Raw genomic sequence first — 20,856 nt, forward strand, 5'->3', positions numbered from 1 at the left:
CCCAGCACTTTGGGAGGCTGAGGCGGGCAGATCGCGAGGTCAGGAGATCCAGACCATCCTGGCTAACACAGTGAAACCCCATCTCTACTAAAAATTAAAAAAATTAGCCAGGCATGGTGGCGGGCACCTGTAGTCCCAGCTACTTGGGAGGTTGAGGCAAGAGAATGGCGTGAACCCAGGAGGCAGAGCTTGCAGTGAGCCGAGATCGTGCCACTGCACTCCAGCCTGGGCAACAGAGCGAGACTCCACCTCAAAAAAAAAAAAAAAAGGAAATACTGCAATAATTTACTGAAAATTTGCCAAAAACCAGTAACTACAAGAGCAGCTGACACATATTTTGCCTCTTAAAAATAAGAGAAATGTGTGGGGCACGGTGGCTCATGCCTGTAATCCCAGCACTTTGGGAAGCTGAGGTGAGCGGATCATTCAAGGTCAGGAGTTCAAGACCAGCCTGACCAACATGGTGAAACTCCATCTCTACTAAAACACAAAAAATTAGCCAGGTGTGGTGGCGGGCATCTGTAATCCCAGCTACTTGGGAGGCTGAGGCAGGAGAATTGCTTGAACCCAGGAGGTGGAGGTTGCAGTGAGCCAAGATCATGCCACTGCACTCCAGCCTAGGCAACAGAGTGAGACTCTGTCTCAAAAAAAAAAAAAAAGAAAAGAAATACAACATCCTCTTAGATGTCAGTTTTGTATCTGTTCATAGAACATACAATGACATTCAGGGAATCAGCCTAGGAGAGACTCAATCAAATTCAATAGTAAACTACCACAGCAAAGCTTTGATGGTCTCCATCAAAATAAGGAGGCCTGAAACAGTTTATAAACTCAAAGCACCAGAAAAATGGTATACCTGGAGAACGTTAAATCCGTTCCCGCTTTCAGGTGGTTCTGCATCTAAATAGATGATTATATTCTAAAGATCTCCTGAGATCGACATTTCATACCTTTTCTCAGGGAACAGTTAAATCACTCTTCCTCCTCTGTTGAATACTGTCCTGTTTGTCATTACCCCTCTCATTTAAAGCTAATGTAACAGCCAGGCATCAGACCCTTCCTGATCTGGTCCAAGGTGGGATCGCTTATCATCTTTGTTCTTAATGAAAGCTCTGGATTAGGGATGGCAAACTGGTTTCAATTGATAATGTCAACTCCAATCAGTTGGTAATGATGCCTGGTACACTCTTGAGAAGAACCATGAGGCCAACTGCCGTTTATCAGGAAGAATTGCCATGATGATTTAGTGTGTGGTGCAAGGGTAATTGAGGCCTATTTGCTATCCCTGTTTGTTTTTCACTTCCCAAGGTGGTCTACTTGAAGTGAAAAAAAGCAAGGCAAGATATATTCAGTGGTGGTGAAGATGCTACAGTCCTTCTTCCCTTTCTCTTGGCTCCTGGGTATGGTGGCATGCGGTTGTGCTAGTCTCATGTTATGAGTCCAGTCAGTGGCAAAAGTTATGTGGCAGCTGCTGTCAGAACATTTTCACTTCTCCACTCTACTGTAAGCACAGTACGCTCCCCTGCAAAACTCCAGTAGTCTGCAGCTGGCCCAATTCACTCCAAATGTCAACTTCCTCATTTGACATGGCCATGTAACATCATTTTCTCTAGTTCCGTATCACTGGTTACCCACCTTCTTAAGTGTGAGGACCTCCGTATGCTGCAAGAAACTTTTAGAACCCCCACCCTCAACCTAAGAAAATATATGATGACAAAAAATAAACAAATTATGAATTTAATAACACTTTGAGTAATTTTATATTTTACTACCCACAACTACATCTCTATACATATAAAAATCTATAGCATATAGATGTATGAGGCATAACGCCATCTTAGACAATTATTTGTAGACTTAGGAATTCATGGACTCCCTGGTATACTCTGAGATCCCCTAGGGCATTTTGGCTCCCAGTTGGGAACCACATGATGCTGTGCATGGAGACTAGAAGGGAGAGGGCTACAGGCCTCATTACGGCAAATCTTCAAAAACAACACTGGGGAAAATTATGTTTCTCCTGGTTCTTTCTTCAAGAAGAAATAATTTTGACCTTCTTTTTTTAGGTTATATTTTTATTTAGTCATTGTCACTGCTCTCCTTTGGATATATTCCAGTTTCCCTCTAAAATGTGGAAATCAAAACTAGACATAAAAATCAAATCTAAAGTGTATTCCTAAGGAATTCTGTGTTATCATGGGCAATAGCCTAGTCAGCTCTGTATGTGTCCCCAATACCTGGGTTAGACTACCTTTCTACTAGAACTCTCCTTACTCAAGATATACATGAAGCCTACTGACTAAACTAATGCTCCTAAAAGCCTAAAGACCCATATTTGATTTTTATTAATACAATGTAAGCTTAATTCTGTCTACATTATTTTATTTTTAATGGATTAGAGGAATATTTTAAAATAAACTTTATTGCGTGTATTTAAATTATACGACATGTGTTATAGGATACATACAGATAGTAAAAGGGTTACTAGAGTGAAATAAATTAATATATCCATCTCACACAGCTACCCATTTTTCTTGTTTTTGTAGCAAGAGCAGCTAAAACCTACTCAGTTAAGTCCCATATACAGTACTTTCTTTTTCTTCAAAGATGCATTGTGAGCTGCTTTATTATAGTGAAATGAACCATTTAGCAAACTGTGAACTTCATAAGCAAGTGTTTAAAACATGATTTTCAAAGACATTCCTTACCATTGTGTTTAAAGCCATAATGCAAAGAGTTTACATGTACACGTTTAAAAGATGAATCTCAGCATGTTACTTCAAAGATGCACTGTGAGCTGCTTTATTACAGGGAAGTGAACGTTTACCAAACCACAAACTCCCATACACAGTACAACTGTATTACCTACAGTCCTCATATTGTACATTAGGTTTCTGATTGCAGTTTTAAATTCAGAGTCATTAAATATAACTTACTCTTCTTAAGCAGGCTGATGAGGAGAGTTTTGAGGTCTTCCTTTAGGTATGGCAGGGAAAAATCAAACTATAAGAATCAAATTTTATTGAATTCCAGAAAGAATAAGGGTCCTAAACTTTTTAGTATTTTATTTGCAATACGGGTGAGATCCTCGGAGATATTTTAGCAAAAAACTTCATTGTAGATGTAAAAAATGTCATTATCATGATAATACAGGTACAGTCAGAAAGAAAAAGAAGCATAAGTGCTGTCAATGGTAGTAATTTCAATTACCAGCTGAAAGCAATGTAAATGAATTAAATCTAAGAATGTGTTTTTTTTTTTTCCAACAGTCAATTTGATGAACTCCTGAACCATCTTTTTATTTGCTGGGAGCTGACATGAAGTAATTATTTTAAACAGAGTACATATTTATGTCATGTAAATCAATTAGGCAAAATGTCTACATCATATTTTAATCTTTTAATTGTCTCTTACTCTTTTCACATCAAGCTTTTATCCAAAGCAATTTTTTAGCAGTATAGAGTTCAGTTGCTTCTGTTAAACAGTAAAAATACCAACAAGGGTAACCAAGTAGTAGATGAAAGACAGTTTTTCCTTATAGGAGTATTAGAGCTGATGAAGAAAACATAATAGAATGAGAATATAATTTTTTGAACTCCTAAGGAATCTAAGCATTGATCATTAACTGCTAATATCATTAAAAGAGAGACAATCAGCCTCACAATGGAAGAACACACGACCACCTATGAAACATCTTGACAAAAAAGCCACATCTGAATGGGCAAGCTGCTAGTCTACCAATTTAAATAAAAATGAACACAATGGAAGAACCTGTTGAACTACTCCTAGTAATGCAGTGAGCAAAATCTAGACTGTGTGATAACTATAAGACAACCAATCTGGTTTTCTTACAAATAAACTTAAGGAAGAACAGAGAGGAGGGGAGTGGAAGAGGGAGAGAATGTGAGAGAGCGATAGAGAAAGAACCTTGCAGTTTATGACAGGAGATAATCAGAAATATGAACAACAGACTGGATATTTTATTATATTAAGAAGGTAATAACTTTCAGGTAATGATATTTGTACTGTGGTTTTTAAACAGTACTTACTTTTAGAAATGAATGCTAAAATACTTAGGGATATAATTATACAGGGTCTGAGACTGCCTTCATAATCCAGTTGTGGGGGAATAGTTGGGCTACAGATGAAACCAGTTCACCTACAAGTTGATCACTGAGGCTGGCTGATGGGTTTATAGAGTTTCATTATAATATTCTCTTTAATTCTAATTTTGAAATCTCCCATATGTATTAGTTTGCTAGGGCTGCCGTGAAAAAATACCACAGATTGGGCGGCTTAAACAACAGAAGTTTATTTATTTTCTCACTATTCTGGAGGCTGGAAGCCCAAGATCAAGGTATTGGCAGGCTTGGTTTCTTCTGAGGCTTCCCTACTTTGCTTACAGATGGTCACCTTCTCCCTGTGTCCTCACATGTTTTTTTCTTTGTGTGCACCTATCCCTGGTATGTCTCTTTGTGTCTGAATTTCCTCTTCTTATGAGGACACTAGTCAGACTGCATTAGGGCCCACCCGAACAACTCCATTTTAAATTAACTATTTCTTAAAGGCCCTATCTCCAAATACAGCCTGAGCTACTGGGAGCTAGGGCTTCAACTTATGAATTTGAAAGGAATACAATTCAGCCTATAACACCATAATAAATTTAAAAATAATATAAAATATAATATTGATAATATTTTTAAGTAAAACGGGTACATACATAAAATCTTTAACTTCAAAAAATGAATTAAAAAGATATGAACTGTTTCTCAGACTACATCTTCAAATAAACTTGTCTCATATTCTCACCTTTTAATATTTGCCTCCTCACTCGACGTGTATCCTTAGCAAAGTTGTTATATTCATTTTCCTGGTAGTCCCTTTCTGAGATCTTAGAGACTAAATTGCATCATATGGAAAACAAAATTCTGTTGTGAGCAACTAGCTATATCCAGGTACTACAGCATTGTCTATGTTTTAAAGAAAATATTCATGTAACAAATTTTATTTCTCACTTTCAAAATTATGCACAAACTGGGTAATTGACAAGGGTTAGGTGATAGCATAATCAGGAAAACATGTCCCAAGGTACCCACTTTTACTCAGTGGAGATCATTGATAGAAGGCCAGGGTCTGATTTTCCTGTCCTATGCAACAGGGTTTACATGAAGTCATAGAGAAAATACTAGCCAGACTTTACGTAAATCTGGGAATATAACACATTAGTTAGAAGTTAGCATTAGATTCCAAAAAAAGGTAATTACAACCTGAAAGAATGAGGCCTAATAAGGCGATAAACTTTACTAGGGATAAATGTATGATTCTACACTAGGGCTCAAAACCACTTACTGGAAAGAATAAGAAAAGAGAGGTATGGCTTTACAGAACACATATTAATATTTTTGTTAAAAACTTTAATGGTAAGGGGGACACTGAGGGTCAATAATGTGTTTACTGAGAGTTCACATATTATTAGGTGTACCAATAAGATTCCAACAACTCAAAAGAAAGATGAGGATCCCATTTCAGTCAAGGCTGTTCAGGTTTCATCTGGCACATTTTGTTTCTAGATGATACACTTTAAAATACAATACTAGGACGGTAAATATATTTAATACCATGTCAAATGAAGAATAATTACTATTCTTGAACTTGGAAGTGTTAGTCAAGATTAAACAAAGACTGAAGAGAGACATAATCTTGTCTTCAAATACCTGGGGGGCTGCCATTTGGAAAAGCTTTAGGCCTATCCTCCTGGGGCCCAAGCAGGAAGAACTCAGGAGACCCAGCTAACCCCTCCCCAACCTTTAGGAATATCACTTCCTCAGGGAGGCCTTCCCTGGCCTACAGACTGTGGGCTCCTGGCCACTGGCTTCTGCAGTTTTCATTCTTCTCTGTTGGGCACTAATCCTATTTCTAATTGTCAAATCGTGTTAGCCTGTGTCTTAGTCCATTCAGTTGCTTTTAACAAAATACTATAGACTAAGTGGCTTATAAATAACACATTTATTTCTCACAGTTTTGGAGACTGGGAAGTCCGAGATCAAGGCACGGCCAGATTCTGAGTCTGGTGAGGGCTTGCTTCCTGGTTCTTAGATGGCTGTCTCTCACTTAGATGGCTGTCTCTCACTTGAACATCACATGGAGAAGGGGATGAGGGGTCTCTCTTGGACCTCCTTTATAAATACACTAATGCCAATCACGAAGGCTCTGCTCTCATGACCTCATCACCCCCGTAAAGTCCCAGTTGCTAATACCATCATCCTGGGGGTCAGATTTTCAACACATGAATTTGCAGGGGAGACATAAACATTCAGACCATAGCACCACCCTAGACTGTAAGTTCTCAGAGAAGACAGACCATGTCTGATTTGTTGGTCCTAGAACACTTGTGCCTAGCATAGTTGAATGAAAGAACCCATGAGATATGGATTTGGATTTAATATGAAGATTTATGTATTTTTTAATAGTGTTGTGCAAATTCATGGGCTGCCTCAAGAGGGAGCAGTTTTCCTTTCACGGGTGGCTTGCATTCAGTCTTAAAACGGCAGTGAGAGTGAGCGGATTAAAGGTGACTAGGCTAAATGAATTTTACCCTCTTTGCCAACTGAAGAACTATGATTTGAATTCCTCTGGGAAACATCAGCTCAATTCTGATCCATTTTGGAAAAGTTTAATAATAAATTTTTCATAATTGCTCCTGTTCAAACCCAAATTTCATTTGTTTCTCCCCACTTTTTATTTCTCCTTCTCTCCCTACTCCCCAAAGCTGATGATTAATATTTCTATTTTATTGTAAGGCTGTATAAAGCTTCAGAAAACATAGTAGCAGACAGTGAGGTGAGGTCAGGCTTAGAGACAAGGAAAATATTTCTGAGATTGTTAGCATCAGCTGGGCCAAAAGTAAATGTAGATTTGACAAATGACACAAAGTCATTACCTCTCCATTTCTCTTTTTGCTGATTCGATTTTTACAAGGACCCAATTTTCCCTAAAAACACATCAGACTTTCAGCAAATATTAAGACTGCATCTTTTATTTACAAGGCAAAAAAATCTACCTAAATACTTTTCATTAAAACTGTGTGCCCTGTAATACTGGTTTTCAGATAGTCAAAATTATATAACTTTGGTTATTCCTGTGGGAGTTAATGAGCAAAGACCTTGAAGGTCAATCTCCTTACAAATTACTAAAACTACCAATTCTGACCTTGATTACTTGATTTAGTTTGATAATGAAGTTTGAGGATGAAGTGAAATATATATGAACAAATACACATGCCTGCTATCCTTCCTCTACTCTCTACCTTCCTTCTAGAGGAACATCTTTTGTGACAGTATCCTCTAGCCCTCTATCAATTCATAGATAACTATGGAATCATTAAAACAATATGTTATCAAACAATAATAATAAAAACACAAATATATTTATTTCAAACCCTATTATATCTGTTGAAAAGGTTAAGAAACAGGTAGATAGAAACAATTAGGTAGAAGGTGAGAAACAATTAGATAAGGACAGGGAATTAGGTAAGGAGTGGGGGCTAGCAAATGATACCCTGTAGTTGGGAGTACAACTGTTGGGAGGGTACCCACACACCAAGCAAAGGGGCTTCGAGAGAGCTCCACCCACAAAGAGGACTGAGTATGACTCTCCTAAGTGTGACCTAGATGGAAATAATTTTTATGACCTTTAAATCTAATGCCTACCTCTTTCTGAAGACTTAATTCTTTCTTCTAAGGATGAAGACAAGGAAGGGATTACAGTGAAGACAACAGGAGTATGGGGAGGTTCATGATTTTCAAATGCTTAATGTTTTCCTTTTGTACCATGTCATACTAGCAGTTAAAGACCAGAGAGTAGATGTTTGAGTTAAACCTCACTATGTTTATGTTGATATTTATATCTTACACGTTTTCTACAGCTTTAAGCAAACCCTGCCAAACAATGTAATGATTCTCATGTTTAGCATAACTTCATACATGTCTCTGAAAAAAAAATACATGTGAAAAAAGATATGCCTATCCCAGGAAAAATTACATAGGTATACTCTTCAGAGCAGTGCTTCTCAAATTTGATTGTGAATATAAATCACCTGGAGATCTTGTAAAAATGCAGATTTTAATTCAGTGGGTCTCAGGTGGGGCCTGGGATTCTGCATTTCTAACAAGTTCCAGGTGATGTTGATAATATTAGTGCACAGAACACACTCTGAGTATGTTTTAGACCATGACATGAAAACTCAGCTTCGGCAGGAAATCTGTCCCCTCAACCTCATTCCCCCTTTCATAATTTCCCACTGAGTTCCTACGCTTTTCCGTTTTGCTGGTGAGAAAGTTTTAGGTACGGCAGGATGGATACAAATGGAAAGAAAATATTCTAAAATTACAACTTCAAGTGAAGATTTTAAGTTGACTCAAGGGTAGAGACATATTTTTAATGTACATGAATTACATATACTTCACCCAAATCATTGAATACATGATATCCTATTTCTTGACATAAATGGAGCCCTATGTCTGCCTAATTTAAAAGTAAGTTTATTTACAGATGACCTATAGAATGGGAGAAAATATTCACAAACTATTCCTCTGACAAAGATCTAATACCCAGAATCTATAAGGAACTTAAAGAAATCAACAAGCAAAAGATAACCCCATTAAAAAGTGAGCAAAGAACACAAACAGATACTTCTCAGAAGAAGACATACATGCAGCCAACAAACATGAAAAAAAATGGTCCACATCACAAATCACCAGAGAAATGCAAATCAAAACCACAATGAAATACCATCTCACACCAGTCAGAATGGCTTTTGTTATAAATTTAAAAAAAAAAAAAAATGTTGGTCAGGCTGTGGAGAGAAAGGGACACTTACACAATGTTGGTGGGAATGTAAATTTGTCTCGCCACTATGGAAACCAGTCTGGAGATTTCTTTAAAAACTAAGATTTCAACTACCATTCAACCCAGCAATCCTATTACTGGGTATATACTCAAAGGAAACTCAGTTGTTCTACCGAAAGGACACATGCACCCACATGTATGTTCATTACAGTGTTATTTCCAATAGCAAAGACACGGAATCAACCCAGGTGTCCAACAACAGTGGACTGGATAAAGAAAATGTGGCACACATATGCCATGGAATACTACACAGCCATAAAAAAGAATGAAATTGTGTCCTTTGCAGCAACATGGATGCAGCTAGAGGCCGTTATCCTAAGCAAACTAATGCAGAAAAAAAAAACCAAATACCACATATTCTCACTTATAAGTGGGAGCTAAACACTGGGTAAACATGAACATAAAGATGGAAACAATAGACACTGAGGAATATAAAAGAGGAGAGGAAGGGAGACAAGGGCTGAAAAACTACCTATTGGGTACTATGCTCAATACCAGGGTGACAAGTTTAGTCATATCCCAAACCTCAGCATCACAAAATATACCTCTGTAACAACCTTGCACATGTACACCTTGATTCTAAAATATATGTTGAAAAACAAAAAGAAGTTTAATTAATACACAGCACATAATCTCATTGTTCAGGTGTCTCTGAGGAGTGAGGTGATCTAAATAAATCACATTTTTCAGATAACTAAAGTTTATCTTTTTAAGTTTCCAGATGTATTTATTTTAGAAATTTTTAATTGAAATCTTTCTGGAATTAACATACTCAAGAATTTTTAACTATGCAAAACAAAGTCTAACATATCTGCCCAGGCGTGGTGGCTCAGGCCTGTAATCCCAGCACTTTGGGAGGCCGAGGAGGGTGGATCACGAGGTCAGGAGTTCAAGACCAGCCTGGCCAAGATGGTAAAACTCTGTCTCTACTAAAAATACAAAAATTAGCCGGGCGTGGTGGCAGGTGCCTGTAATCCCAGCCACTCGGGAGGCTGAGGCAGAGAACTGCTTGAACCAGGGAGATAGAGGTTGCAGTGAGCCGAGATTGCATCACTGCACTCCAGCCTGGGCAACAGAACAAGACTCCATCTCAAAAAAAAAAAAAAAAAAAAAAAAAAAGTTTAACATATCTACAATTACCCAGGGTCAGTAGTTTTTACTCCATGGTATGACATAACAACATTATAAGAGCTACTAAGGTCTGCATGGGACTATGTGCTCTCACACAGTGGAGTCCCAGTGCCCAGAGCAGGGTTTCTCAGTCTATTTGGAGCAATCTTCTGCTTCCTTCCTCCATGGTCAGCTGCCACCTCACTCTGTTCTCTGATTGCCATTCCCTTGCAATTTCTAATCTGCTGCTTTGTTTTTCACGATAGTCTGGGAAAGATTCTGAAATGGGCTCCCTTCTCACTCCTGTTTTTAAAGCAGGAGCTCCCTGTCAGAGTTTTCAGTTGCTGGTAATCTGAATTCAGATAATCATGTCAGCTTAAAGAAATCACAGAAAGTAATCCCTCTGTAAGTATCTCCTACTATGACTATTGAATACTCACTGATGCCGGTGTCCTTACAGTACTGGACCAAGTACTGTCCCATGACTTTTAGTAGATGATTATACTCTTGGACATTGAGAAATTCCTGTTTATTATGGGATGGTTCCATGACCTCCAAGGGTATATTAACAATTCCAACCACGCCTGCACCAAGTCTGAGAAAATATATGCATATTTAAATTTTGAAAATTTGGCTAAAGAAAAAAATCAAATATATTCTGGTCATTTGAAATCATTTTTTTTTTCAAAAATAAATTCATTCTCTTGATCTGGACCATGTCAAAGTTTAACAAGTTAGCTAATTATGTTATCATAAGTCTGTGGTGATCCCAACATGTTTGGTCCCATAATAAAAAAATCACTTTAGCACAATGTTACTGAGTTAATACGACTCGTTCTACAAATCTATCGCCTTACATGGAGAGTGAGGGTGGGTGGGAAGGCAAGGCCTTTTGACATTAAAAACCATGGTGCCTTACTGCAATAAAGGGTATAATCTTCTAAATGACAGTGGCCAGAGAACCCCTTTCTTTCTCTGCATTTCATCTATCAGATTGGATTTCTCCTCTTCATTGCAGAGGTCCTTGGGGTGCTCAGTGAATTCTATGAAGGAATCACAGAGTTGGCTTATCCATGAGGATCTCACTGTAAATCTGGTTGGTGACATAACCTGCTTTGGCAAAGAGCATACAATTGTCTAAGCCTTTAGGGCTCCCCACTGCCTTTTGCACGGCACATGTGTCAAAGCCTCACAATTTGGGGTCCCTGCCTATCGTGTTTTCTTACCACTTCACTCTTCCACCTTGCTTTCCTTTCACTATTCATTCTCTAAGTCTAAATTTGGGCTTCATTCTTCTAGAAGGCCTAAATTGACTTCTCCAGTTTGCTTTACTGCCCCTCCTAAATGCTCTTTTTGCACTGGATGCTCACCTCTAACATAACATTCATTCATTCGTTCAAGCTCAGCACCAAGCCCTGTTCCAGGAACTAAGAATATGGTGAGAACCAGAAATACAGGTTCCCCCTGGCTTTGAAGTTTCTCTTTTACAGAAGGGTGGCAGGCATGAAGCTAATAAACAGATAAATATACAAGATCATTTCAGATGGTGATAAGTGGGGTTAGGAACATAATGCAGGTGCTGTGATATGTGAAGAGTGACAGGTGGTGGGGAAGGAAATGGACCAGTTTTAATTAGACAGTCAAGGAAGACCTTCCTGTGGAGAATACTTCAGGCTCATGGCTCAATGGCATGTTAGGGCCAGCAGTAAGAAAATCTGAGAACAGAAGATTCAAGGCCAAGGAAATGGCATGTCCCAAGGTCTCAATGCAGAAGTGAGTTTAGGAGGTCTGAGAAACAGGAAATGCAGAGAGGGTAGGGTATTAGTAGGGGGTGAGGTCCCACAGCCAATCAGAGGCCAGATAACTGGAAGCCCATGGCAAGCAGTTCTATTCTGAGTGCACTGGGATTTAAGCAAGAAATCCAACTAATCTAGGTTTTATTTATTTATTTATTTTTTGAGACAGAGTCTCGCTCTGTCACCCAGGCTGGAGTGCAGTGGCACAATCTCGGCTCACTGCAAGCTCTGCCTCCCGGGTTCATGCCATTCTCCTGCCTCAGCCTCCCGAGTAGCTGAGACCACAGGTGCCCGCCACCACACCTGGCTAATTTTCTGTATTTCTAGTAGAGACGGGGTTTCACCGTGCTAGCCAGGATGGTCTTGATCTTCTGACCTCGTGATCCGCCCACCTCGGGCTCCCAATGTGCTGGGATTACAGGTGTGAGCCACCGAGCCCAGCCATAATCTAGGTTTTATAAGATCATTCTTGTTATTTTCATATAATATAAAAAATATGCATTTATATGGTTGTCCTTTTCACTGGACTATACATTCCTTAGCAAAAGGAGCATTTATCAGCAGAGCTTAGTATAGTGCCTGGCATACAATGCTGCACTATAGGTGCTTGTTAAATAAACAGTGAATGAATTACTAATTCCTTGAGAGTGAGGAAGCAAGATAGTAAATGCTCCCTGACCCATTCTATTGGTCATGATTACCTTGTCTGACCCTGTCCTTTTCTGTGTGTCTCTTCAGGACTCTACATCATTGATGAAAGCAGCTTGAGAAGTTTCAGACCATTGGGAAAGCACAAGAATGTATTACTCTAAAATCCAAATAGGCTAGAGAGTTTTAATAACATATGATCATGAAGCTAACTGGCATGAACTCATACATGTAGGGTTGCTTTACAAGACTATGGATTTTTCTTTTCCTTCTCTTCTAAAATGTATTTAATAAGCTCGTATTATTTTTAAATTGGTAAAGCATTAAAAATTTACGCCAAAGAGGTGGCACAAGGAATGGCCCCACATCAAGTTGTTCAATAAATGCATTGAAAAAAATTTCCCAAAGTGTGCTTTTTCCTTAGAGCATGCATGCAGATTCACTGATACTATAAATGAGGCAGATTAATGCCTGCACTTCGACAGGAAGGGTGAACAGAGACTATGACACTTGCTCCCATTGTGATTAGTCACTCATCTCACTCCACAGACAGAATCTTACTGTAACATCCCTTTCTCTGCTTATATCTCTGAAAGCAAAAACATACTTACAAGGACTTCAGTTTCAACTGTGAGCCCACTTTTTCATGCATTTTGATCAAACGGTTATTACTGTAAATGAACATTCCAGCTTGGCTTTGGTTTTCTACGTTCACTCCATAGAACAGGGAGAGCGTTCTTGCTGTTTTTAATTCTCTAGAGTTATATTTAGAAAGTTTAAAAAGTTGTTTATTAAATAAACATACACAGTTTAGGAAACTGCTAATAATTAAACTAGAAGGTTAATGTCAAAGGCATATATCCAAATATTTTGCAAAACCTGGTAGGCACACTCAGTTGTCTCTGTATAGCCAAGTATTCTGCATAAACATGATGCCAGTAACCATGCCAGTCAAACAAAAGCATTTACTGATTCAAAAACACATCTGCCAATTTAAATTTACAAGAACTAGAAAATGCTAAAAGAGTTCTGAAATATTAACGGGTTGTATAGGTACATTGCAGCATTTTTTACAAAATGATGACTATTTTAAATTTTAGGTATTTCTAACAGTAGATGTGATTTCTAAATTTCAGCATGTTCTCAAGTCTCCAGATATCCTACATAGATTGGAATGTGCCAAAAGATATTCTCTGGCTTCCTCTCTAACCTTTTCCAAAATACAAGGTAAATAAGTTATTATAATAAAGCAAGTTTACAAGGGCAACGGAGATGAGCTCCTGTTTTTCTGACTGACCTTCTATATTATGTTTTGTGTGAGTTTTCTATTAAAAGTGTAAAATAGAAATTGAGAAATACCAAAATGTGATAAAAACAGCTATGGTAAGGAGTTATGATATAAACACCTGTAATATCAGAGGCTGCTGGAAGCTATGAAAATGCCTGGATGTGAGAGGCACATCTGGTTTCAAATACAAGCCTGTCTTTGTAATAACCATGTGACCATGGATGGTGCCTCTTAAACTTTCTGTCTCATTTGAAAAATGGGAGGAATACCTACCTAGCCACTTGTGATGTCATAAGAACTAAAAGAAATAATGTTAAATATAAGCCTGGAACAGATTAGGTATATAACAATCATTATTTTCTTTACCCAATCAAGAATGACACCAAAAATAATTCTCCTGCACTTACCCTGTAGCTCCCCTCTCTCCACAAACTTGGCCTTTTGTTTTCAGGCTTATGACCATGTGCTATTATAATTGACATAATATACTTATTGGACTAATTAAATGCATCTATCATTAAAGAACAATGATAAAGTTCTATCAGTCCTTCCATGTGGATATGATATATATATATAGAACATAAGACATGAGTTAATATACTATATATTTATTAAACACATGTATATCTAAGGTTAAATATATAGGAATCAAACTTTTTCTCAAAAATCACTACTCAGTAATGAGATCCCAAATATTCAACAAAAGTACTGACTGTATAAGGGATACCTAAATAGGGTATTACAGGATACGACATAGTCACTCTACAATATTAAAGGATATACTGATATTCTTCTATTAAAAAAACCCAGCATTTTGCCATTAAAACAAGTTCATGGCAACTGGCATTATTATTAATAAAGTGTTGATTGGTCACTTTTCAAACATTTCACTGTATGAACCATCTCATACAGTGAACTTGTTTCAAGAAGGTTTTTATTTCTAAAGACCTTAGAGAGGGCTTTGTTTTTAAATTACAATTTCTATGACATTTATTTACATTTTTCTAGTAAATGCATAAGTAACATTTCACATTTATTTATTTTGATAAATGCAAAATTTACATTTAAAATTTAAGTTTTGAGGAAAGTTATGGTTGAATGTCAGTGCATGGTTCACGAAAAATAATGTTAAGAACTAATCATATTTCCCTTAAAAATAGTTTCACAAAGGTATCACAGCTTTCAAAGTCCGATCTTATGTGGGCAGCAGTGATTATTTTAAGTTTAACTTCTTCAGCATTTGAGTTGGAGAGCAAGTTCATCTTACAAATGTAAATATTTGGTTTTGTTAACATATCCTTCCTATTTTCATTTTTAGCGATATATAAGGAATACATTCACGTGAAACATCATTTCCTATCTTAAATTTTAAGCTACTAGACAAAGGGAAGAAACTGGAACCAACTCTCCAGAATTTAAATGGCAAATGACACAGAAGGAAAGTGAGTTATCAGCTGTTCCTCTGGGCAGTTCACTTCCTCATCCAGATATTTTCATCTAGCCCAATTAAATGCTGAACTAATTTTTCACTTTTTTTTGGAAGTTTTAACATTATGTAGACACACGTGTACGTGCAAATATATACTTTATCAATGTTTTACATTGCTTATCTTGGTTGTGGGAACTTGACTATATTAGGTTTCAGATTATAAGATGTCACAAGCTGAAAAAAATTGTCACAATAACCACTAAATCTACCTACTTAGAAACCAGAATTTGTTTTAACAGAGTACAGAGGATTCCTGCAAACAGAAAACCTTGTGTCTTACCTTTGTTTCTCTTTAAGATTCTTTTGCTTTGCTTCTACATCTTCCAAAGCTCTCTGTAATACATCCTGGAGAAGTGCATTGGTTGGGAGAGAACATAATGCCACTGAATTAACAAAAAGCAAGTTGATATTATCCTATTATCCAAATGTTTCAAGGGTAACAATAGCTCACATTACCTAATGCAATTCTACCATCATAGATTCTCAATACTTGATAAATTATTCAGGTCCAATACTTTAGAAGATAAACCAAATCCTAACCCACTATTCTCTTTTGTACATATCCAGATATCCTCTCTGCCTTTTAGAGAAAGAAAGTTTATTCTCTATAATGACACAAAGGCTTTGACAAAAACTACATGAAAACTTGGGTGAGTTATTTAGTGTACCCAGGCTCTGACTTTTGTTTGTGAGAACAATAAATGCTCAATTATGTGACCACGAAGTGTTTTTGCAGGAAAAAAAAAAAAGATAATTGAGAAATTTTGTTAGTAGCCAACAGAAAATATCTCCTTCATATCGAATTCTGGATACCTCTAATATTTCTCAAACTTTCCCTTTATAGGATACCCCATGCCCAGTTACCTTTCTTATTAAACTTTTGATTTGATATACCAACTCATTCACTACTCTAAATCTGGTATGCTCCCTCTAACCAAGCAGAAGAGGAATAATTCATTATTGTTGTTCTCAGGCATAAGAATAGCCTCTTAACATGCTTCATTCACCTGAGGTGAAAGGTGGGTATCTCTCTTGATGTATGGTATACCACTGAATGAACACTATTTTCACTGAATTTCAAGTAAAAGAAAGTGGAAAATGGTTGGCAAGTATTCCATTTAAAATTCATCTTCCCAGAAGAATTTAAGACGTCAAAAGTTCAGGTCATTCTACTTTGCTCTCTTCTCTGCCTTAAAGAAACCAGAGTGCATCAGAACAACCGGACAAATTGGTCAAGGACTTCCCCACCCTGCCTGGCAGTGCCCCCAGAGCACAGAACAGAGGCAGGGAGAAGAAACAGCAGAAGGCAAAAAGGAAGCAAGGTCCTGACCCATTAGTCTTTTTCTGGACTCTCAAACATACAAAGCAAAGGGAAATGATTTCTTAAAAACAAAATTTTAAAAAGCTTAAACTATTAAAAATCAATGATCAATAACAATAAGATAGGTTTACCCTTAATTTTAAAAAAAATGAAAAGAAAAAACTAAGAGAATTTGGGGCAAGCCATGGATAGAATTAACTTTGGGGCATTACCACAAGCTACTCTTTGATGTCATCCCTTACTCAGGACCTTAGATATGAAAGGTCTTTATCAGACACAGCCTTGGTCCTGGAAAGTCAAATGGCAAAATCACTGAAAGGATTCATATATTCAGTCTGTAGAAGAGGATGAAGAGAAGGTGAAGTAAGGCATTTTACCTCCATATTCCTACTTATCCCTTTGTATGTAAGCAAATAAATATGTTGCTTAATCATTCACCATCATTTAAAGCTTCATACCATATTTTTGGTAAAAGTTAGCAAACTTACATGTCTTGTAGCAATATTCTTTTTCTCTTAGTTGCAATGCATTATAATTAATAATAGTTCTTTTTAACTTATCTTACTCATGGGCATATTGTTAAGAATTACAAAGAATGTTTATGAACTGTGTGGAGCAACTCATAATAAAAGAGCTTTGTAAGCTGGAAGCATTCTTATTAATATTCATAATTACAGTATATAATTCCTAGCACTAGAAAGAAGGATTGCTTGTTAGACCTTTCCTTGCTTTCCCCATTTATTTAGGTCCACAGGGAGCTCTAATTTGAATAGATATTTTCAAGGAGACTCGATAGGCTAGTTTTTTCTTCTGCTGGCTTTTCATTATTTTTTCCCTTTCTCCTGTTACTTTCCTTTCCATTTTAAAGAAACGGGTTGTGATGCTCTTCCCCACCATTTCAAATTCACCCCATGTTCTGTTCATCTTTTCTCTCTGCCTCAGCCTTGCCCCCACCTGCTGAGTTTCCTCTCCTTTCTCTGAACTCATCTATTCTGTTTACCTGAGTTAAAATCAACTTAATCTTCTGAGCTTATCTGTGCTTAAAAGTTTAGGAAGTAGATGATAAGAGACAACTATGCACAGGAAAAAGCAAATGACACAATTTGCCATTTAATAAGACTACTCTCTTTACATGTCGTACCTTGGCAGGAGATAAAGAGGTTCTGTCACACTGGTTTACTTTGATTTGTGCTTCTTTCAATATGGATTCAGCTGGAAGTAGAAGCCAAATAGTTATAACACAGCAAAATTATTTCAAGCAATTTTAAGTGAGTATTTTCTATACATGTAGCATGACCAATGAAAATGGCATACAGACCATGATCTGAGAAAACCCTATGTTCCTCTTATAACTTACACATGTTAAATTTTCCTTCTATTGGGGTTTCATTTAGGTATGACAATTTATAGGACATAAATATACAAATATAAATTCAGAAGTCATGAGTTTTTAGCTGACAGAAAATGCTTTAAAATCCACAAAATATGGATATAGAGCTACTACTCACTCCCAGATATTAGGGAAGAGAGTTTTGTTCCTGCAGTAGGAGGAGTGAATAAGTAGAACCTCCTTCTTTTTTTCTTTTTTTTTTTTTTTGAGACAGAGTCTCGCTCTATCACCCAGGCTGGAGTGCAGTGGCGCGACCTCAGCTCACTGCAAACTCCACCTCCCAGGTTCACTCCATTCTCCTGCCTCAGCCTCCTGAGTAGCTGGGACTACAGGCGCCCGCCACCACGCCCGGCTAATTTTTTGTATTTTTAGTAGAGACAGGGTTTCACCGTGTTAGCCAGGATGGTATCGATCTCCTGACCTCGTGATCCGCCTGCCTTGAGAACATCCTTCTTAAAGCGGATGCAGTGCAGGGATCTAAAATGACCTAACACAGTGCTATGACAAGCAGGGTTTCTTAGTTTATTTTATTTTTTAAAATAGAGACACAGTCTCGCTATGTTGCCCAGGCTGGTCTTGAACTCTTGGCCTCAAGTAATTCTCCCATCTTGTCCTCCCAAAGTGCTTGAATTATAGGTGTGAGCCACCATGCCCAGACAGACAAACAAGGTTTCTAACAAATATCAATCTAGTTTGAAGTGTGTTCAGGATCATACTTATAATAATAATTAATATCATGAGTAAACAAACTCAGAGATGGAAAGAATGTGTTTTGAAGTTCCACAGAGACAGAAACTACATTTAATTAATTGTAGTAGCTCCTACAATGCCTAGAGCAATGTATGTCTCAGAATAAGTGCACAATTAACATTTGCTGAATGACTGAACAACAATGATGTAGGCTACAGGTAATCGCATACCAATCTTTACTGCTTCTTCTGCCTTTTTAACTTCATCTTTAAATGCTCCTTTAAAAGAAGATGTGACATAAAGATACTTTCTGGAAAGAAAGAAAAAAGAACATAAGTCAGATTATCATTTTAAAATACATAAGACAATATTCTTTAGTAAGACTATATGCTCCAGAGATACATAATTATTAAGAAAGATTCATCGAGTGAGTTGCATCCAGCTGGTAAATTAGCAAACTTTATACCTAAGTGAATTTCCTTGCCTTTCACTACTAGAAATGTTGTTTTTTTAAGGAAACTTCATGAGAGCGATAAGAAAATCGCCCACACAAATGTTCACTTAGACATCTAAAATAGGATAATTTTCTTTAAAAAATTTTATGAAGTTGTTCCCTTATCAAAGTTTCTGGTTAATATGCATAGCCCTCTTACTCAGATTATAATCGACACTGGATAAACTACTTCTCCTAGTCCCAAAACAATTATCTCTAACTGCGATGCTCAGAAACACACATTCATGTATCATTTTAAATTACTAAAAGCACATTTTCTGCTTTACTGATTGAGAAACCTGTTTTCAAGGTCCATTGTTTTAGTGATGGCAAAGATGCTCTAGAACAATAAAGGAAAAAATATATACATACATATATATATCCATAAACTCAAAGAGAACAAAGCATAGGTGAGAAAATTTCTACAGAACCTGAGGTTCTCTGAATACAGTTGAAAGTATGTGCACCTGTTATAGAAAATTCCTGGAACCGGGCTTTTAAACATTGGTTTAAATCATCATAGAGAGAAAAATTCTAGAATAATATTTGGTTTGAGAATCCTCAAAGCTATGTAAACCCTAAATGTACATCAATAAGAAAACTTAAATAAATCATAGTGCTATGCAATATAGTTAACAATGACAAAGTCTCCAAGATTTAACTGTAAGAGAAAATAAGTTGTACATAATTTTATGTTTAAAAAAACCTGTGTGTGCATGCATGCGTGTGTACATATATATAATGTATAGAAAACAATCTGGAAAGATATTTATTAAACTTCTAACAGAGATTCTGCTTTGGGGAACATTATAGATTGCTATAGCACAGAATGAATCACAACTGGTAAAAGGGGCTTTTGGTTATTTGATTTTTTCCCATATCTAATTCTGTATTGTATAAATTTTTATTAATTTTATGAGGAAAATAGAACCCTTCTCCATCAAGAGAAATAAAAATATGAAGAAACACTAAGTACCTTTCAAGGCTTTGTGCTGCAGAAGTATAGGGCATGACTTAATACAGCATTTTGGGTGACTGGTTTGATCAGAACAACTTGCAGAAATTTAAACTTTCATTGACTTTAATTTTCACACTTAAAACATCTGTTCAAAATACTCTGGCCAAAATCAAATATAGTATTTTAAAATATAAGTTGAAAAAAAAAACACACTTCAAGTAAACTACAGTTCTGAACTTTTATTAACACAGAAAAAATTAGCCCCCAGTTGTAAATCATAACTGCATTGGAGTATTCAATCATTATTATTTAAGTTATTAGAGTTTACCTGGTTTAGTTATATTGTAAAAATAATTCTAATCCTTAATTATTCTTTACAACATGTAATTAGGCAGGATCAATAATTTTCTGGTTCGTATAATATTGATAGGTAGAGATGTGGACGTCGAATAGACCTCCCAAATTTAGTGTGCCTACTATGATATGAAGAGAACTCCAGCCACCATTCCTCCTACCTCTACACTTGCACCTCCCCTATCATTCCGAAGATTTTGTTCAGGATAAAAACTCAGAAGGCCTTCTGGACTCCTCGTTTTCTCTCCACCCCATATCCAATCCACTGGCAAGTCTTGCTGGCTTTACCTTCACAACATATCTGTAATCCAGACACTTTTCATCCCTTCCACTATTACCACCTTTGTTCAAGCTCATTTCTCTCCTAGAATACAGTAATAGTATCTATCCTACCTCAACTTCCCTCCTTTCT

The 20,856-nt window shown here is 36.9% G+C and overlaps 1 protein-coding gene across 3 annotated transcripts in view; it reads right to left on the reverse strand.

The window, feature by feature from the left end:
- MORC1 (MORC family CW-type zinc finger 1) overlaps nucleotides 1–20,856 on the reverse strand; it is a 159,851-nt gene that overhangs the window by 85,862 nt on the left and 53,133 nt on the right. For 2 of the 3 annotated variants that reach the window (XM_055110262.1, XM_055110263.1), the window contains 6 exons: nucleotides 18,870–18,949; nucleotides 17,701–17,771; nucleotides 15,519–15,583; nucleotides 13,073–13,216; nucleotides 10,458–10,612; nucleotides 4,810–4,899 (listed from right to left, as the gene is read on the reverse strand). In XM_055110262.1, coding sequence (XP_054966237.1) covers nucleotides 4,810–4,899; nucleotides 10,458–10,612; nucleotides 13,073–13,216; nucleotides 15,519–15,583; nucleotides 17,701–17,771; nucleotides 18,870–18,949 — 605 coding nt within the window. The remainder of the gene's footprint in view (nucleotides 1–4,809; nucleotides 4,900–10,457; nucleotides 10,613–13,072; nucleotides 13,217–15,518; nucleotides 15,584–17,700; nucleotides 17,772–18,869; nucleotides 18,950–20,856) is intronic. The other variant, XM_003825067.4, reaches the window with a different exon arrangement.

Source organism: Pan paniscus, chromosome 2 (genome assembly GCF_029289425.2).
Source record: "Pan paniscus chromosome 2, NHGRI_mPanPan1-v2.0_pri, whole genome shotgun sequence".
Taxonomy (NCBI): Eukaryota; Metazoa; Chordata; class Mammalia; order Primates; family Hominidae; genus Pan; species Pan paniscus.